At 42.3% G+C, this 20094-nt stretch overlaps 1 protein-coding gene across 1 annotated transcript in view; it reads right to left on the reverse strand.

The window, feature by feature from the left end:
• Positions 1–20094, reverse strand: part of pappa2 (pappalysin 2) — a 573700-nt gene that overhangs the window by 243334 nt on the left and 310272 nt on the right. The window contains exons 8-9 of the mRNA XM_068036526.1: positions 17051–17179; positions 13071–13162 (exon numbers count right to left, since the gene is read on the reverse strand). Coding sequence (XP_067892627.1) covers positions 13071–13162; positions 17051–17179 — 221 coding nt within the window. The remainder of the gene's footprint in view (positions 1–13070; positions 13163–17050; positions 17180–20094) is intronic.

Genomic DNA, 20094 nt, shown 5'->3' on the forward strand with positions numbered 1-20094 from the left:
GCTGAGTTAGCAAGGCCTAGCTCCAAGTATCAACCCAATATGTGAATTGGGGCATTACAGATATGAAGCCATTGAGCAATATATAGCATATTCCATCAATAGTCTTTACAGCTTTCCTCAGCCACATCTCGACATTTACCAAAAGGGCAGCAGAACAGAGTTTGTCAGGATGAAGGCAGAATCCAGGTCCATACCAACACACAATTCTCCATTTTGCCTCTGGACAAAATATCATTGATTGTCACACAGGAAAATTCAGAGAGTATTGAAGATAAAGGCAGATACTATCCATTCCACAAAATATGACAAGCACCAAGCTTTTTTTTAGGCCAATTAGGTAGAATTCCCTCATAGATATTCTCCAACTACAAACAGAATGTGGAAGGGATCACTTGACAGTTTGAAAAACCAGATGGTTGGGGTTGTCCAGAAGGCCTGAGACAAGTGAGACTGTGTCTTTCTGCCATGACACTACAGTGATATAAGTCTCCACAGAGGAGGGGATAATGCACTTGAAGACTGCTACGTTCCCTCGCATGGCTTTCTGGTCCTCCACACGGACCGTATAGGGCTCTCTTAAAACAGCCTTAATGTGAATATCCTGATTTCTAATTTTCCCTGAAGGGTTTTCTGCTGTGCAATAGTACGATTTGTCGTGGATTAAGTTATTAAAACTTGAAGGAGGGAAAGGGAAGATCTGGAGAGTGCCATTCGGATGGACGTGCCGGATCCCTGGGACGTCATGCATCTCTTCTCCGCTTGCTAGGTACCAGCGCAGGGTTGTTTGGGGATTCCCTGATGCAGGGAATGGTAACAGTGTCCCCATGGTACAAGCAAAGACTACCTTTTGCAAAGATTCATTGACAAAGTATAAGCTGGGCCGCAGATCTTCACTGGCAACAGGGACCTTTGCCTGCCAGGAGAACACATCAGGATATTGTGGATGTGCTCCCGAGGACTTTCCATTATGGACAGGATATCATTGGCAGTTCACCCGTACTTTTCAATTATTTGCTTCCGACAGCATTAAGAATCAGATCTAAAACATGGAATGGATTCATACATAACCTGTCTCATCTACCGCCACCTACCCCCACTGCTGCACACTATTTTCAAGGTGAGAGGGCAGGCATCAGGTGATTTAATTATAGCCCTCTGGCAATGCAAATCTCTAGGCAACCATTGTGAGAACCTCTGAGGACCCTTCAGTGACTGACTCTGATTTCCAGTTCTTCCTTATGAGGAAGCACATGACTATGGTTTCTCTACATTGTTCCTCAGGTGTGACCCTTGCAGTCCCTTTTTTTCAAATAAAATGCCTTCGATCTGTGTTCTCTGTTGTCCTTGTATCCAGGATTTCTGTCCTGTCCTTAAGCCAAGTTGATGTGAGGTCACCTGATTTCTCAGACTCCATCTTAAACTTTAAAAATCATAATTTTTAAAACATAATCATGTTGCAATGTTCAGTGTTCATAACACCTCCCCCCAAAAATAGAAAATCAACTCCGGTAGTAATGACTTTTCTTACAACACAATAAACCTTGTAAACATTTCCAATATTAACATTTTACACAGGTAACAACAATATTTTATAGTTCTGAGTCGTTTGCCTCCATTATACCCCTTCTTTAAATTCTGGATAGAACATCGGCAATTACATTGCTCTTTCCTGCAACATGCATAATCTTTAGGGTAAATGATTGTAACATTAAAGGAAACCGAAATAACCTGGTGCTCTTGGTTTTGTACTTCTCTAGAAATCTTAATGGATTATGATCAGTGTAAATGGTTATTTCCCCTTGGCCATTATTGACGTATACTTCAAAATGTTGAAGAGCCAATGCGAGACTTAAAGCCTTCTTTTCAATAGTAGAGTACTTCTTCTGGTACTTATTGAGTTTTTTAGAGAAATAACTGACTGGTCATTCAATATCAGTGTCATCATCCTGGAGTAACACCACTCCTACTCCTATACCACCGGCATCAATAGCTACCTTAAAGGGCTTGTCTAAATGTTTGCCGCTAAGATGAGTTAATTTATTAACTTTTTAAATGCCATTTGACAGGATTCTGTACACTGGATCTTCACAGCCTTTTTTTAGTAAGTGTGTCAGTGGAGTTACTCCAGTTCTGAAGTTAGGAACGAACTTCTGGTAGAACCCACACATCTCTAGGAATTGTGGTATCTTTTTGTCTTGGGGACTGGAAAGTGTATTATCGCCTGAACTTTAGCTTCCCAAGGCAACACTTGACCTTGACCCGCTACATGTCCTAAATAGGTGACCTTAGTCTCAGCAAACGGGCTCTTCGCTAAGTTTACTACCAAATTGGTTCTCTCTAACTTGTCAAACAGAGCCTTTAAGTGTTTAACATAGTATTCCCTGATGTCACTGTATACCAATATATCATCATGGTACGCAACATAATTGCTTAGTCCAACGAAGACATGGTTAGTCAACCTTTGAGAAGTGGCCGGTACATTTTTCATTCCCAATGGCATGATATTATTGTTATTACAGAGACTTGGGTTGAGGGAGGGGCAGGACTGGCAACTCAATATTCCAGGGTATAGAATCGTCAGGCGTGATAGGGGAGGGGATAAAAGGGGAGGTGGTATTGCACTGTTGATCAAGGAGTCAATAACTGCAGTATGGAGGGATGATATCCAGAAAGTTCCTCAAATGAGGCCATATGGGTAGAACTTAAGAACAAAAGGGGGGCAATCACTTGGCTGGGCGTGTACTACAGGCCTCCAAACAGGCAGGGAGAGACAGGGGGGAGCAGATATGTAGGCAAATTTCAGAGAGGTGTAAAAATAATAGGGTAATAATAGTAGGGGATTTCAACTTACCTAATATCAACTTATTAGTAGTTGGCAGGAAAAAAGACAGAGGCGCAAGGGGAGAGCCAACTGTGCAACAGCCCCAACAAACAAATTTCTCTGCAGCACCTGTGGAAGAGCCTGTCACTCCAGAATTGGCCTTTATAGCCACTCCAGGCGCTGCTTCACAAACCACTGACCACCTCCAGGCGCGTATCCATTGTCTCTCGAGATAAGGAGGCCCAAAAGAAAAGAAAAAGAAAGAATATCAACTGAGATAGTCTTAGTGCAAAAAGCTTAAAAGAAGAGGAATTCTTAAAATGCATACAGGAGAGCTTTTTGAGCCAGTACGTAGAAAGTCAAACAGGAGAAGGGGCAGTACTGGACCTAATTCTAGGGAATGAAGCTGGACAAGTGGTAGAAGTATCAGTGGGGGCGCATTTCGGGGATGCTGACCATAACTCTAAGATTTAAGGTAGTTTTGGAAAAGACAAAGACGGGCCAGAAATAAAGGTACTGAATTGGGGGAAGGCCGATTTCAATTTGATAAAACAGGATCTGGCCAAAGTGGACTGGGAGCAGCTGCGAGTCGGAAAGTCTACATCAAAGAGGAAATAGCGAGGGTTCAGAGCCAACATGTACCCGTTAAGGTGAAGGGTAGGACCATCAAGTCCAGGGAACCCTGGATGTCAAGGGATATACAGTATTGGATTAGGAAAAAAAAGGATGCTTATTGCAGATTCGGAGTGCTGAAGGCATTACAGGAGTATAGAAAGTGCAGGGGGGTACTTAAAAAAGTAATTAGGAGAGCGAAGAGGGGACATGAAAAAACATTGGCAGTCAACATAAAGGAAAATCCTAAGGCATTTTATAAGTATATTAAGGGCAAGAGGATAACCAGGGAAAGAGTAGGGCCCATAAGGGACCAAAGTGGCAATCTGTGTGTGGAGCCGGAGGACATAGGTGAGGTTTTAAATGATTACTTTTCATCGGTGTTCGCTATGGAGAAGGACGATGTAGGTACAGAGATCAGGGAGGGGGATTGCGATATACTTGAACATATTAACATTGAAAGGGAGGAAATATTATATGCTTTAGCGGGCTTAAAAGGGGATAAATCCCTAGGCCCAGGTGAGATGTATTCCAGGCTGTTATGTGAGGCAAGGGAGGTGATAACAGGGGCTCTGACACAAATTTTCAGATCCTCTTGGCCACGGGAGAAGTGCCAGAGGACTGGAGGACAGCGAATGTGGTACCATTATTCAAGAAGGGTAGCAGGGATAAACCAGGTAATTACAGGCCAGTGAGTCTAACATCAGTGGTTGGAAACTATTGGAAAAAATTCTGAGGGACAAGATTAATCTCCACTTGGAGAGGCAGGGAATAATCAGGGATAGTCAGCACAGCTTTGTCAGGGGGAAATCGTGTCTAACTAACTCGATTGAATTTTTCGAGGAGGTGACTAGATGTGTAGATTAGGGTAAAGCAGTTGTTGTAGTCTACATGGACTTCAGTAAGGCTTTTGTTAAGGTCCTGCATGGGGGATTGGTTAAGAAGGTAAGAGCCCATGGGATCCAGGGCAATTTGGCAAATTGGATCCAAAGTTGGCTTGGTGGCAGGAAACAGAGGGTAATGGTCGAGGGTTGTTTTTGAGAGTGGAAGCCTGTGACCAGTGGTGTACCACAGGGATCGGTGCTGGGACCCTTGCTGTTTGTAGTATACATTAATGATTTAGACGTGAATATAGGACATATGATAAGTAAGTTCGCAGATGACATGAAAATTGGTGGTGTCATAAATAGTGAGGAGGAAAGCCTTAGATTACAGGACATTACAGATGGGCTGGTAAGATGGGCGGAGTTGTAGCAAATGGAATTTAATCCTGAGAAGTGTGAGTTGATGCATTTTGGGAGGACTAACAAGGCAAGGGAATATACAATGGATGGTAGGACCCTAGGAAGTACAAAAGGTCAGAGGGACCTTGGTGTACTTGTCCATAGATCACTGATGGCAGCAGCACAGGTAGTTAGGAAGGCCTTTGGGATACTTGCCTTTATTAGCCGAGGCATAGAATATAAGAGCAGGGTGGTTATGATGGAGCTGTATAAAATGCTAGTTAGGCCACAGCTGGAGTACTGTGTACAGTTCTGGGCACCACACTATAGGAAGGATGTGATTGCACTGGAGAGGGTGCAGACGAGATTCACCAGGATGTTGCCTGGGCTGGAGCATTTCACCTATGAAGAGAGACTGAAAAGGCTAGGGTTGTTTTCCTTAGAACAGAGAAGGAGGAGGGGGGGACATGATTGAGGTATACAAAATTATGAGGGGCATGGATAGGTTAGATAGGAAGGAACTTTTTACCTTAGCGGAGGGGTCAATAACCAGGAGGCGTAGATTTAAGGTAAGGGGCAGGAGGTTTAGAGGGGATTTGAGGAAAAAAATTTTCACCCAGAAGGTGGTTGGAATACACTGCCTGAAGTGGTGGTAAAGGCAGGAACCCTCACAACATTTAAGAAGTATTTAGGTGAGCACTTGAAATGCCATAGCATACAAGGCTATGGGCCAAGTGCCGGAAAATGGGACTAGAATAGTTAGGTGCTTGATGGCCGGCACAGATACGATGGGCCGAAGGGCCTGTTTCTGAGATGTATAACGCTATGACTTTATGACCTTACACTGAAATATGCCATCTGGGTCACGAAGGTGAAAATTTCTTTAGCTCGGTCGGACAAGGGGGCTTGCCAGTAACCTTTCAGCCAGTCAATTTTGCTAATAAAGACAGAATTCCCCACACTGTCAATACAATCCACAAGTAGTGGGATTGAATAAGAATCTGTTTTCGTTACTGCATTGACTTTCCAATAATCAATACAAAATCTTTTGTAACCATCCAGTTTTCATACCAGCACCACTGGTGAACTTCAGCTACTTTGACTAGGTTCAATTATATCATTCTTTAGCATATATTGAACCTCCTCTCTGACCTGAGCCAATTTATCAGGATTAAGTCGATAAGGGTTCTATTTAATGGATGTAGCTGCACCTACATCAACCCCATGAATAGCCAGAGGAGTTTGAACTGTTTATCTGCTTATCTGCACATATTGCTTTAAACCCTTTTAGCAGATCAGCCATGTTCCTTTCATGTGGTTCAAAAAGATAGTGTAGAACTCTATCTAGATTTTCTAACTCTTCTGTATTTGCCAGTTTCACTGCAGGGGGTTCCATTTGAGAGTTCTCAGTCTCTGCTTCTTCATCCAGTTCCACAAACATAACACTATTCTTAACCTCCTCTTCTGTCATTTGACATACATTTACTGGCTGACAAGGTTTATGGTCATAGTATCTTTTCAACTTATTCACATGACACACGCTTTGACTTTTCCATCTGTCTGGAGTTAACCAAATAGTTCACCTCACTAAGTTTTCTCTTTATGAAGTAAGGTCCACTGAACCTAGCTTTCAATGGTTCCCTAGGCAAAGGCAACAAAAGTAGAACGTTGTCTTCAAGCTGCAAACTGCATGCCTTAGCTCTTCTATTTGCTTGGGCTTTCGTCACTTGCCGAGAAATCTTGAGATATTTTCTGGTGACTTCACAAGCATTTGTGAGTCTCTCTCTCGAAATTCTGAGACATAATCTAATAGGGTAGTTTCCTCTTCCTGAGCTAAAAATCTCTCCTTAATCAGTTTAAGGGGACCCCTAACCTCATGCCCATAGACCAATTCAAATGGATTGCAACCATTTGAGTGTACTCATTTGCTGTGTCCCTGGTGACAACCATAAGGATACTCAAAGCAATGTATTTATCATATTTTTTCAGGTTTTGTGACTGTGGGTGTTAAGTGGACGATTTGAGTTGTCTCACTCCGAAATTATTTATTTTATTTTTATTTTATTTAGGGATACAGCACTGAAACAGGCCCTTCGGCCCAACGAGTCTGTACCGACCAACAACCACCCATTAATACTAACCCAACAGTAATCCCATATTCCCTACCACCTACCTACACTAGGGGCAATTTACAATGGCCAATTTACCTATCACCTGCAAGTCTTTGGCTGTGGGAGGAAACCGGAGCACCTGGCGAAAACTCATGAAAATTACTCATGACCTCTTGAAATAGCCCTGACAGGAAATCTGACCCCTGGTCTGACTGAATTTCTTTTGGCAATCTATCTTTCGTGAAAAACTGAATTAACCCCTCAATTGCAGGTGGCACAGTGGTGCAGTGGTTAGCACTGCAGCCTCACAGCTCCAGCAACCTGGGTTCAGTTCTGGGTACTGCCTGTGCAGAGTTTGCAAGTTCTCCCTGTGATCGTGTGGGTTTCTGCCGGGTGCTCTGGTTTCCTCCCACAGCCAAAGACTTGCAGGTTGATAGATAAATTGGCCATTGTAAATTGCCCCTAGTGTAGGTAGGTGGTAGGAGAATGGTGGGGATGTAGTAGGGAATATGGGATTAATGAAGGATTAGTATAAATGGGTGGTTGTTGGTCAGCACAGACTTGGTGGGCGGAAGGGCCTGTTTTGGTGCTGTATCTCTAAATAAATAAATAAAAATAAATCGCAACTTTTACTGTGGACTTTTTCAAAGGTATTGCCTCTGAAAACCTAGTAGACAAATCCATGGTGGTGAGGAGAAATTTCTAACTTAGTTATGGGTAAGGATCCTACACAATCCACAAGAACCCGACTTAACAGTTTGTCAAAAGTAGTTATTGGTATCAGTGGGGCTGGCTTAATCAAAGGCTGTGACTTCCCAACTACCTGACATGTATAGCAAGTTCTGCAAAATCAACCACATCCTTATGCAACTCTGGCCAATAATAATGCTGTCTTATCCTGGCCTGAGTCTTTTGAATACACACATGACCTGCCATTGGGATCTCACGGGCAATTCTCAAAATTTCACTACAGTAGCCCGTGAGAACAACAACCTGATGAATTATAGCCCAATCCTCATCAGTGGGCTTCTGGGGACGTCCCCATTTTTCTCATTAGAATGGCATTCTTAATATAATAGCACTAAGGAACCTTTTCAGCTTCTGTCTTAGAACATGTCTTAAACTAGGGTCTGCCTGTTGGGCATCAATCAAATGTGATCTGCTAAACAATTCACCATTGCCAGCTTTGGAGCCTTTTCTACCAATATCCCCACCCAAATCCTGGAAAAAAAGTCTCAGCCAACCAAAAGCCTGAATTGTCCTCCACAACAACTGGATCCATCTCAGCTTGTTTAATCTCATGAACTTGCAGTCTTGTCACTACACAATCTGAGAATATTCCAGGAAATTCCTCCTGCGAAATTTCCTTTTCAGCAACATCAACTGGCTTTTTTGAAACCACTGCAGTTGCCAATACCTATCCCCAGCTAAGTCGTCCCCTAGCAACAAATCCAGCCCTTCAATATGCAAATCTGGAACAATCCCCACTGTTACAGGACCAATGACTAAAACACATTGCAAATTAACCTCATGCAATGGAACTGATAAATGACGCCCCCTCAATGCCCTGCATTATGACTTTCACATGCATAGCACTATTTGGGGGGTTTGCTACCATTAATGACTGAGTGACCCCTGTATCGCTAAGCAGCACAATTGGCTTGCCTGCCTCATCTGACAAATATGGGGACACCTTACCCCTGAGCACAAAACTTCTATATCCTTCAGGGACCTGACTTAATTCATCAGCACACAAGGAAGAACGTTTCTGTTCACTCACCAACATCACCAAAGTCACTGGCTTGTCTACAGCACCACCTACTGGGGCATCCTTTCCAGGACAGACTTACTAGAGCTGCTGACTTGCCCCTTGACTTCCAGCATTCTGATTTTATATGCCCTTTTTCTATTACAAAAATAATGTGCTGGTCCTTTTGGCTCAACCCTAGTCTCCTGATTTTATTTTTACCACTCTAAGGGTTGCCTATCCTTTCTCTCACTAAAACTGAATCTTTTCTCATTATGAACTCTCCTATCTTTCCAACTCCTCTGAAAGTTTCCAAATCGGTGCCTATAACTACTGCTTTTGTGGGTCAACTTGTAATGATCCACTATTTCTGCGGCATCCCTTATTTTACCAACTTTATGTTCTTCCAGGCGGAGCCTTATTCCTGAAGGGATACTATTTTTAAATTCCCCCATTGAAATTATTTCCCTAATGCTTTCAAAGTTTTGTGCAATCTTCATGGACTGATACCAATGATCAAATATCATTTCCTTCTCTCTAGCAAATTCCATAAATGCCTGACTCTGCTTTCTTTTCAAATTTCTGAAGTTTTGCCTGTAAGCCTCTGGTACCAACTCATAATCATTGAGAGCTGCATTTTTAACCACTTCACAATCACATGACTGTTCCTCCGAAAGTGTTGAATATACCACTTAACACTTTTCCCACTAATGCACTTTGCAACAAAATTGTCCAACTTTCCTTCGGTTATTGCAACTTCGTAGCAAATCTTTCAAAGTACATTTCAACTCCTTCCTCACTGAATTTAGACACTAAATGGAATATTCCTTGCCAAATCAAAACTACGAGTTAAACCAGATTCATCCACAAACCTTCCTGTCACTCTCTGTTCGCATAATCTAAGTATTTCTCCATCCAGTGCAAACTACCTGGCTTCTCTTTCTCATCGAATTCAACCTTTCTCAGTGCAAGTGAAATTGTCTTTTTGTACCCATTTTACACCCTCTGAATTTGTACTCTGGACCTGAACCTCCAAATTTGTTACAACCTCAGTGAGGCCATTAATGTTAAAAAATATGAGATATGAACCCACAGACCAATTTAAAGAATTACACAAAAGATTTCATGTTTTAAGACTTATATTATAACTAAATTAAAAAGAAATTCCCATTAACTAGATAATACTTTATAAGTAGCTGATACCCCACTGTGGGCGGCACAGTGGCGCAGTGGTTAGCACCGCAGCCTCACCGCTCCAGCGACCCGGGTTCAATTCTGGGTACTGCCTGTGTGGAGTTTGTAAGTTCTCCCTGTGTCTGTGTGGGTCTCCAGGTGCTCCGGTTTCCTCCCACATGCCAAAGACTTGCAGGTTGATAGGTAAATTGGCCATATAGGGACAGGTGGGGATGTGGTAGGAATATGGAATTAGTGTAGGATTAGTATAAATGGGTGGTTGATGGTCGGCACAGACTCAGTGGGCTGAAGGGCCTGTTTCAGTGCTGTATCTCTAAAACTAAAACAAAAAAAAGGTATTTTCTTTACTTATTAAAAATACTTGAAAACCTCACACAACACTTATATGTTACACAGTCCTCCTTGATGGCGAAATCTGTGCAGTTAAAAGTCCAAACTCGTCCCAACTGTAATGGGTTGGATCTCCCAGACCTTTTCAAAACTAATGTCCTCCTCACTCACATCTCCGAGCACTTCCGATCTGGACGTCCATGAATAAGACGATTCCTGGGTGATCCTGCTAGTCTTCTACTTCTCTGCATACTTCAACTTTCAAAAAAGTTCAGGTTTTCGCAGCCTTTCACTGTATCAGCCTTCTGAGAGCAGGTGTTCCCGCACTCTCTCTCTCTTTCCTGAGGCCACCACTGTTCATTGTCTTCCCTACAGCCTTCTCTGAGGCTGCAACTGCTGGGTTCTCTTCTTACGGACTGTCTGTCTTCAGAAAATCTGTTACATTTATCTGGACTCAAATGTCAATAGCTTATTGTCTTGTTCCAATATGCAAAGTCCAAAAGTCTAGTTTCACAGAATCACCTGGGCCTTCCATTGTACCCAGGTGTGAACAGCTGCCTGGTATATTTGCACCTTCAGAATCACTGACTCCTTGCTAACAATCCGAAAGTCTGAGAGGGTGAAACCCATTGCTCTTCAGGTGGTACCCCTGCCATTTCTCTTTTTCCAAAAAATAAAGTCCTTGATCTGTGCTCTCTGTTGTCTTGGCAACCAAAATTTCTGCTTTGTCCTTAAGATGAGTGGATGTGAGGTCAATTGACTGCTTGGACTCCATCTTAAAGTTTAACAATCAGTTTTTAAGACATAATCATATTGCATGTCCAGCATTCATAACAATTATACAGAACCAGATATAGGAGCAGATCATAGAATGGTTACAGCACAGAAGAAGGGCCATTCAGCTCATTGTGTCCATGCTGGCTTTCTGCAAGTGCAACTTACCTATTCAGCTCCATAACCATTTTCCTCCGTAGCCCTGCACAGAACCTAACACTTGCTGCATAAGAGGATTTTCCTCATGTCAGCGTTGTTTTTTTCCCCAATCACCTTAAATTGGTGTCCTCTGGTTCTTGATCCTTTTACCAACGGGAACAGTTTCTCCCAATCTTCTCTGTCCAGCCCCCTCATGATTTTGAACACCTCTGTCAAATCTCCTCTTAACCTTCGCTTCTCTAAGGAGAACAGCCCCAGATTCTCCAATCTATCCATGTAACTGAGGTTCCTCATCCCTGGAACCATTCTCGTGAATCTTTTCTGAACCCTCTCTAATGCTTTCACATCCTTCCTAAATTGTAGTGACCAGATCTGGACACAATTCTCCAGTTGAGGCCAAGCCAGTGTTCCATACAGGTTTATCATAACTTGCTTGCTTTTACACTCTATGCCCCTATTTATAAAGCCCAGGATCCCATATGCTTTCTTAACCACTTTCTCAACCTGTCCTGCCATCTTCAATGCTTTGTGCACATACGACCCCAAGGTCCCTTTGCTCCTACAATCCCTTTAGAATGATACCCTTTAATTTATATCACCTCTCCTCATTTTTCCTACCAAAAGGAATAACCTTATACTTCTCGGCATTAAATTTAATATGCCACTTGCCCGCCCATTTCACCAGCCTGTCTATGTCCTCTTGAAGTTTATCACTATCCTCTTCACAGTTCACAATACTTCCAAGTTTTGTGTCATCTGCAAATTATGAAATTCTGCCATGTACACCTAAGTCTGGGTCATTAATATATATCAAGAAATGCAGGGGTCCTGACACTGACCCCTGGGAAACCCCACTGTATACCTTCCTCTAGTCTGAAAAACAATCAGTTCACAACTGCTATTTCCTGTCACTCAGTCAATTTCTCATCTATGTGGCTACTGTTCCTTTTATTCCATGGGCCCTAACTTTGCTGACAAGCCTGTTATGTGGCACTTTATCAAATGCCTTTTGGCAGTCCATGTACACCACATCAACTGCATTACCCTCATCAACCCTTTCTGTTGTCACCTGATCAAAAAACTCAAGCAAGTTAGTTAAACACATATTGTCCTTCACAAATCCATGCTGCTTTCCTTAATTAATCCACAATTGTCCGAATGGCTGTTAACATTTTCCTGAATTATCATTTCTAGAAGCTTCCCTGCCACTGAGGTTAAACTGACTGGCCTGTAGTTGCTGGGCTTATTCTTACACCCTTTCTTGAACAAGAATGTAACATTTGCAATTCTCCAGTCCTCTCGCACACTCCTGTATCTAAGGAGGAAGATTATGACTAGTGCCTCCACAATTTCCACCCTTACTTCTCGAAGTATTCTTGGATGCATTTCTGGTCCTGGTGACTTATCAACTTTAGGTACAGACAGCCTATCTAATACCTCCTCTTTATCCCATCCAAAGCCTCAAATACCTCTTCTTTCACTATGACTTGGGCAACATCTTCTTCCTTGGTAAAGATATAGGAGCAATATGTGTACATTATATATAACCAGATATTGTGGCAGTGTGTCTATATTACAGATATCCATTTTTTAAAATCTGCTCTTGGGATGTGAGCGCACTGGCAAGGCCAGTGTTTATTGTCCACCCCCAATTGCTGTTTGAGAAGGTGGTGGTGTGCAATGTGTATATATTATATATACCCAGAAATAGAAGCAGTGTGTATATATTATAAGTAATGCATGCGGACTGTATGTGTACATTACATATAATATATACACACTGTCTCTATATGTGGTTATATATAACCAGGTATAATGGCAGTATATGTATATTATATATAACCAAATATAGGGACAGTGCATATATATTATAATTCACCAGATATAGGGGCTTTGTGTGTATATTATAATTTGCACACACTGTCCCAAAATCTGGATATAGATGACATTTGCATAGAGCCCTTTACCTGGTTATATATAATATACACACACTGACCCAATATCTGGATATATATATGCAACTAAACATAGGGAACAGTTTCTCTGTGTTATCTACAATCTGGGAAAGGGTAGGTCTGTATTATTTAGTGCAAACTCACCCACACAGTTGAAGTTATCCTCTTTCTGACACTTCCTTGAGCAGCCATCACCATCTAACAAATTACCGTCATCACATTCTTCTCCGAGATTCCTGAGTGGCAAAACAATAGACATAAAATATTTTAAAACCCCATGTGAAACCTCCTTATCCTACGCATCACACGGCATGTGAAGCTGACAGGTAGGCTGATCTACAGGAGGCTTCCAAGACTGGTAGCTCCATTTAGATAGCTGTTCCACTCATCATTCATGTTAATGGAAAAAGCAGCAACACCATTATTAGCAGCACAGTGTGTATTGCTCTCCAATACCAACTGCTTCATCGTGCTGGCTGTCTTTCATGTTATAGTGTGTTAATGATGGACAATGGTTTAATTCGGAGTTTGCACTCATGGTACTGAGTTATCACAGCCTTATTTTGTTTCCTTTTTCTTTGCAAATTTTGGGTTCATTTGCATTTTTCTCTTGTTTTTGCTTTTGGCTCGCAGCTGCTCATCGTTCTGCCATTCACATCTCTTCTACATACATGTTTTGTTTCTTTACTTGTCCCATTGCCACTCCCTTTGGCACTGCACCACCAACTCATTTGTCATTTAATCTCTCCTACTTTCCACCTTATCAAAGACCATCGCTTTGCTTTGTTTCCACCATCCCCCATTTTTTTTTTACTTAAAACCTATTACAGTCCGAACTTTTCCCAGTTCTGATGAAAGGTCATCAACCTGAACCGTTAACTCGGTTTCACTTTACACAGATGCTAACTGCTCTGCTGAATATTTCCAGCATTTTTTGTTATGGACGTCCAATCTCTCTAACACCTCCATCCCCCACCAGGACTGTCCTTGAACGGAGGCGCAACCAGCCTCCAACCACCACCACCTTCCTCTGCCTGGCTGAATTTGTACTCACATTGAACAACTTCTCCTTTAACTCCACTGACTTCCTCCAAACTAAAGGTGTTGCTATAGGTACCTGCATGAGTCCTAGCTATGCCTGCCTTTTTGGGGCGATATGCGAAAGATTCCTTATTCAAGTCTTACTCCCGCCCCTCTTTTCTGGTACTTTGATGATTGGTGCTATATCCTGCTCTCGCCCTGAATTGGAAAATGTTATCAACTTTGCTTCCAATTACCACTCTTCTCTCTCCTTCACATGGTCCATCTTTGACTCTTCCCTTCCTTGATTTCTCTGTCTCCATTTCTGGGGATAGGCTATCAACCAATAAGCCCACTGACTCTCACAGCTACCTTGACTACACTTCCTCACACCCTGCTTCCTGTAAGGACTCCATTCCATTCTCCCAGCTTCTCTGTCTCCATCGCAAATGTTCGAACGATGCAACCTTCCATACCAGTGCTTCTGATACGTGTTGGAGAAATTTTCTTAGCTTTGCTAATTATTACTTAACTTTGTAGAAGCAGAAAAGCAGGACACAGCTAATCTAACCACAACCAACGGTCATAAATTGTAGACAGAGCAGCTAACCACAATCAGACATTACGGCCAGATATGGTGTCTGGAGTGGGCATTGAATTAAGGAACTAGCTTGTTATTGTTGAAACTGATGTTTTGCTGACCTCGGACTGTGCATGGTGTATAGTCACGTAGGCAGTCCTGTGGTTATCTTGCGGTTTTATGTCTGACCCTGCATGGTGCACCGTTACGTAGGCAGTCTTGTGGGTGTTTATCTAATTGTGAAACTGTTAGCTCTGCCTCTTTTATACTATATAAATCCACGGGGATCTGTAGCTCTTTGGGAGTAGCACTGGACCGCATTTAGGTAAGGTGTGCTCCCCCATGATATCATGCAATAAAGGGTTTGATTCTCAACGTCTGAGTCCGGAGAATTTGTTCAACAATTGGGCACAATCTGGATTTTCTCCAACAATATGTCTTCCTTTTTTCCTCAATCAAAGATTTCCCTCCACCACCATGGCTGACAGGGACCTCAACCATCTCTGTTCCATTTCCAGCACTTCTGCTCTCACCCCTTCCCCTCCATCCCAGAACCTCACATTCCACCCCACCAGCTTCCTTATTCAATGGATTCTCTTCCGCCATTTCCGCCACTTCCAGCGTGACACCACCACCAAACACATCTCCCCCTCCCCTTTCAGCATTCCAAAGGGACCATTCCCTCTGGTCCATTCCTCAATTATCCCCATCATCCCCTCCTCTTCCCAAAACACCTTTCCATGCAGGCGTGGGAGATGCAACACCTGAGCTTTTACCTCCTCTCTCCTCACCGTCCAAGGCCCAAACACTCCTTCCAGGTGAAACAGCAATTAACACGTATTTCTTTCAATTTCGTATACTGTATTCGCTGTTCACAGTGCAGTCTGCTCCATAAATGCTGCCTGACCTGCTGAGTACTTCCACCATTTTCTCTTTTTATTTCAAATTTCCAGCATCCGCAGTGTTTCGCTTTTATATTTGAGTTATCACCGCCGGCTGGTATCACCAACTGCTGAACCTGATTTGGCTGTGTTCCATAGCTGTGCTCAGAACCAATCGAAGAGACAGATACACCCAAGGTATCATTGAGTTGTGTGCTGCTTTTTGCATTTGCTCACACGCTTGTAATTTTATTTGGTTGTTAGTTTGTCAGCTGTTTCCCATGGTCTTCCAACAGCCTGTTTCACCCACTGATGTCCACCAATACGTAAGGTGCCCCAGATGGCAGTGTCAACACATGTGCCACCCAGCGTGCTATTGAGCCCCACACACCAGGAAAGTTTCTCAAACAAGGTAGTTTTTGGGAAGGAGAAACTTCAGACAAACTCCCTCCTGTTCCTGCTCACTATTTAATGACTCCTACTGGAAAGGACCAGAACAGGCTCGTGATACCTCCCAGGACAGATTACCCTCCTGACAGCCAGTGTCCAGAGTCACGCAGGAAGAAGAGCTGCTTGGTCAGGACACAGGAGAGCAATTGATGCCTGAAGAATTGTATTTCAGTTTGGCAGAAATATCATGAGAAAAATCTGATGCAATTGAAAAAAAATTAGACAAAAATGTTAGCTTGGCTCAACGGAATATCACCTCAGTCAGAAGATCATGAGTTCAAGTCCCACTCCAGAGACTTCAGCATAAGATGCTGCACTATCAGAATTGCCATCTTTCGATGGGACTTTAAACCACAGCCCTTTCTGCTCTCTCAGATGGATGTAAGTGATCCCATGACCTGACCAACATTCATCCCTCGATCAACAATCAGCAGAAACAAAGTAACTGGCTAATTATCTCATTAGACCTTTGGACCATGGAAGCTTGCTGTGTGGAACTGGCTGTTGTATTTACCTACATTTAAAAAAAATGTGGTTGTGCTTCATTGGCTATGAAGAATATTGGGATATCTTACTGTTTTATGTTTGAACATCAGCACATGCTGGCTGAGGTCAACAAACTCAACACAGTCCAGGAATCACAGTTGGGATATCGCAGCCTGGCCATTTCACATCTACAATGGATACTGCACTGGTGTCCGTGAGCCCATTTCAGCAGATTATGACAGATCCTTTGAACCTGCTATGCCAAATTCATGCAATGCCCATTGTGACTTTTCTCACACTTAAGCTCAAATTCTTAAAGAACCCTCAAGGAGCTCTGGTATTGTTTGGAATGTTGGGAGTAAGTCAAAGTCAATTCATCGATCACAAGTTGGATCCCTCACCTTCAACACCTGGATTTCAACACAACCATGATACAGGGGTCTTCAACCTGTTAAAGAAAGATCCAGGGGACACCAAACTTTCACTTCTTTGTCCAGAGACTGAAACCAGCCCAATACTGCAGGTGGAAAAAGCTCTCCTCTCTTACTGTTGAGCTGGACCTCAAATGAATGAGTTTGGACTGTTAGAGTCCAGTTCCCCTAGTACTCAATAGGAAAACACTTCACAACCAACATTTAAAACAAAAATGAACCCAGCAATAGATTATTAGTATATTGTTTCTAAAATAAATCCTTTTTTTCCCTTACTTTTCCACTCGTTCGTCCCCACAGAAGGGACTACCATGTACATAGATCAGAGGTGGGGTCAGTTCACTAGATGTAGCTCCGGCTGTCACCTTTACTTGGTAGCTGTAAACTCTGCCTGGGACAACCTCCCTGAAAGCACAAACATTAATAACACCAGTTACTCCCCCAGAGTTTTTGAAGGAGAAAAATGAGTTATGTAACAGTGAAAATTTGATGTATAAAAAGACAAGATCAGAAGCACAAAATTCAAATACAATGGTGTGAAATCTAATGAAAACAAATTCAAACTTCCTATAAAGGCAACCAGAGAGGCCCCTGGTCTGGCAGAACTCTGATGACGGAGATCCCAGGGCTGAGCAGCACCATGGGGAGGTTTTCTGAGAGCAGTAAGCCCCAGCTCATAACCTAGGACCAACTGGGAGAAGGCCCAAAAGGTCTTTGTGTACTGTACAAATGAGGTATGTGTGGTTAATGAGAGGCTGTGCAACCAGCCACAGGAATGAAAAACAGGGATTTGTTCAAAATGTTCCCCTAAGAACTAACACAGAAACAATTATTAATGGTAAAGCATGGGGGTAAACACCTGAGCTGACCTTTCAGCTGCTTAAGTTCAAACAGTTCCCCACCCCAAGACATTTCCCCATCATCTAAGCCTGAAGCCAGCTAACTGAAAGCGAGTTGTTCAGATAGCAGCTATGAGCCAGTTTAATGGCGATGGTTCAGCTCATGCCTGCCTGATACAAACCTTATGAGAGCATGTTTTCCTACCACATTTGTAATATTTTTTGGACTGACTCCAGACATTGGTTGCCATGCATCCCTCCATTCCCGTTAGGGACCTCCATGTCAAACTTCCTGGTTTTTACCCAAGAGCGAATATGCGTAAATTGCAAATGAGCTTTCATAACTATCAGCCTCCAGAATGACTGCCTCACAGTAGCAGCATAAGAAGGTAATACAATGCTTACATACCCCCTACCCACTTGTACATGGAAACACAGTGGTGAACTGTAGGAGAGTGAAGACGAGATATTTCCTTAAACCACCACTGTCTCCCTCTTCCCACATAGAAACACTCTCATTGGTTACTGAAAGACCCAGGGAGCAGTACATATCCTCAACACATACAGACTCATGGTGACGAACAGTAGAACAGAACAGCAATACATTTCTTTCTTTCCATAATCTGTCATTGAACCCAAAATAAACTTCAGTCAAGAATCTAACAGAACAGTTTAGTACAGATCTGTATTCATGGAAAAGGTCACATTATCAAGCTTATTTTCAAAATAAAGTTTATCTTGTGCTTCATTTTTCTCTTAAAACAAATGACTTTTAAAATATGTTCTTCATTTAGAAAACTAGAAGCGGTGATTAACATCTTTACATGTTCAAACGAGAGTTGTACAGTGCATAGTGAGTTGTATAGTATCTAGTTTGATGCATATTATCAAGTGAATTGCAGAGTGTGTAATGAGTAGTATAGTGGCTATATAGTAGGTGGAGAGATGCATTGTATATAGGGAGATAGATGCATATGTACATAGTGAGCATTGAAATAGGGAGATATATATGTTTATATCGAGCTGTATGATACATAACTCAGGATGGCAGTTGTCTGGGCGGGGCTCCCAGGAGATTTTAACCCCTAAACCTCTCCTTCCTGAAACAGAAGGGAAGCCAGATGGCTGATTCTTTATCACATAAAATTATTTTTGAACACCTCCCACTGATCGTCTGTCACTTTACCCAATAACTGATTTGCCCAGTTTACTGTGGACAGTCTCTGTCTCATCCCATTGAAGTTGGCCTTACCTAAATCTTAGTAGCTGTTTCACATTTCTCCCTTTCAAACACTATTTCCAACGTGATCATATTATGTTCGCTATCAGATAAATTTTCACGCACCGTTAGGCTGTGAACTAAATCTGGCTCACTACTCAATCTAATGTGGTATGCCTCTTTGTTGGTTCTAGAACATATTCCTGCAGAAAACTATGCCGGACACACTCAAGAAATTCACTATCCTTCTGACGTGTGCTAGTCTATTTATCCCAATCTCTATGAAAGTTAAAATCCACCATTAAAACCACTCTGCCTTTGCTACATGACTGTCTAATATCTGCATTTATACATTCTACCACTTCACACTTGCTACCACGGGGCCTATACACCAATCCCACTACTGTCTTAAATCCTTTTGTGTTTCTTAATTCTACCCATAAAGTCTCCACTGTCTTGTTATCCCTTGTTACATCCTCTCATATCATTGTCGTGATCTCACCCTTAATCATTAAGGCTACTTCTCCCCCTCTACCATTCTGACAATCTTTCCTGTGGACCTTACAACCTGGTTTATTTAATTTCCAGTCCTGACTGTCTTGTAACCATGTCTCAATAATGGCTATGTTATACCCTCCGAGTTAAATATACATCTGCAATTCATTCATCCATTCAATTTGCTCCTTATACTTAGTTTGTTTGCATAAAGAATGCTTATTTGGGCCATAGACCTTAATCTGTCCTTCTGTTCTAATGTTTAATGCACATGTTTCTTATTTCCTGCTTTAATTACTTTACATCTTTTAGTTTTCCCTTTACCTGTAGTGCCTAAAGCACAATTTCTGACTGTTACTGTACTCACTTCCTTTTTGTTTGCTTTTGAACTTTTATACTACCTTTTCCACCTGAGCTCCACCACCATCCACACCCCTCGCCCAGTTTAAAGTTCTCATGACCGCCCTATTTATCCTTTCCACTAGGAACCTGGTCCCAGCCCAGTTCAGGTAGACCCATCCCATTGGTAGAGTTCCTTACTGTCCCAGTACTGGTGCCAGTGTCCCATGAAAAAGAACCTTTCTTTCCTGCACCACTCCTTCAGCAAGTGTTTACTTTCTTAATCTTGTTACATTTATGCCATTTTCCAAATTGGGCAGGTAATAATCCAGAGATTATAACCCTTGAGGTCCTGCTCTTTAATTTAGCTCCTAGTTCCTGGCACTCTCCAAACAGGACCTCTTGCCCACTCTTCCATACATTGTTCA

The sequence above is a fragment of the Heterodontus francisci genome, chromosome 8 (assembly GCF_036365525.1).
Source record: "Heterodontus francisci isolate sHetFra1 chromosome 8, sHetFra1.hap1, whole genome shotgun sequence".
Classification (NCBI taxonomy): Eukaryota; Metazoa; Chordata; class Chondrichthyes; order Heterodontiformes; family Heterodontidae; genus Heterodontus; species Heterodontus francisci.